The sequence below is a fragment of the Sinocyclocheilus anshuiensis genome, unplaced genomic scaffold (assembly GCF_001515605.1).
Source record: "Sinocyclocheilus anshuiensis isolate Anshui unplaced genomic scaffold, SAMN03320099.WGS_v1.1 C32349354, whole genome shotgun sequence".
In the NCBI taxonomy this organism is placed as follows: domain Eukaryota; kingdom Metazoa; phylum Chordata; class Actinopteri; order Cypriniformes; family Cyprinidae; genus Sinocyclocheilus; species Sinocyclocheilus anshuiensis.
The window spans coordinates 1-893 of NW_015615213.1; the positions used below are offsets into that span (position 1 = coordinate 1).

Below are 893 nucleotides of genomic sequence, written 5' to 3' on the forward strand. Positions count from 1 at the left end.
TAAAGAGGGACGCTCGGTCGTCCTGACCTCACACAGGTGAGAGAGTACCTCGGTCAGAGTGGTCTATGCTTTCAGTTTGACTTCTTTGCATGACTTTGCTGTGTTTTTCTGCAGTATGGAGGAGTGTGAAGCGCTCTGCACTCGCATGGCCATCATGGTGAACGGCAGGTTCCGCTGCCTGGGCAGTGTGCAGCACTTAAAGAACAAGTAAGCGGTTACACAACAGCATTTTGAATCATTCCAGAGGATCGGTTCTTTTGAATCAGTTGGCTGAGCTCTTTTGCTGTGGTGCTTCCAGGTTCGGTGACGGGTACACCATCATCCTGCGGGTGGCAGGGGCCGATCCGCAGCTGGAGCCGGTGATGGAGTTCATCGAGCAGGAGCTGCCAGGAAGCACGCTAAAGGAGAAGCACAGGAACATGCTGCAGTACCAGCTGCCCTCGTCGCTGACATCCCTCTCCCGTATCTTCAGCCTCCTCTCCAAGAACAAAGAGCAGCTCCACATCGAGGACTACTCCGTCTCACAGACCACTTTAGACCAAGTAAGAGAGTTTGTAGGGAAATTCAGTGCCACAGTTTGCAATACATGAATTGCTGAGGTCAGAAAACACACAAATGTGGCAAAAACTACTACACTGCTGTGCAAAAATATATATATTTTTAAAGAAATCAATACTTTTCTTTCCATAAGGATGCATAAATTGATTTTAAAAAAGTGCCAGTAAAGACATTTATAATGAAATATTTCTATTTCAAATAAATGCTGTTTTTTTAACTTCTTTAAAGTATCCTGAAAAAAGCAAGTACTGTATCATAGTTTCCACAAAAATACTAAGCTGCACAACTTGATTCAGCATTGATAATAATCAGAAATGTTTCTTGAGCAGCAAATC

General features: G+C 44.2%; 1 protein-coding gene across 1 annotated transcript; it reads left to right on the forward strand.

The window, feature by feature from the left end:
- The first annotated feature begins 6 nt into the window (after positions 1 to 6).
- LOC107682565 (ATP-binding cassette sub-family A member 1-like) lies at positions 7 to 627 on the forward strand. Its single transcript, XM_016478765.1, has 3 exons — positions 7 to 36; positions 115 to 207; positions 299 to 627. Exons 2-3 carry the CDS (start codon positions 116 to 118, stop codon positions 588 to 590), a joined length of 384 nt encoding a protein of 127 aa, XP_016334251.1. The 5' UTR covers positions 7 to 36; position 115; the 3' UTR covers positions 591 to 627.
- The last annotated feature ends 266 nt before the right edge of the window (positions 628 to 893 follow it).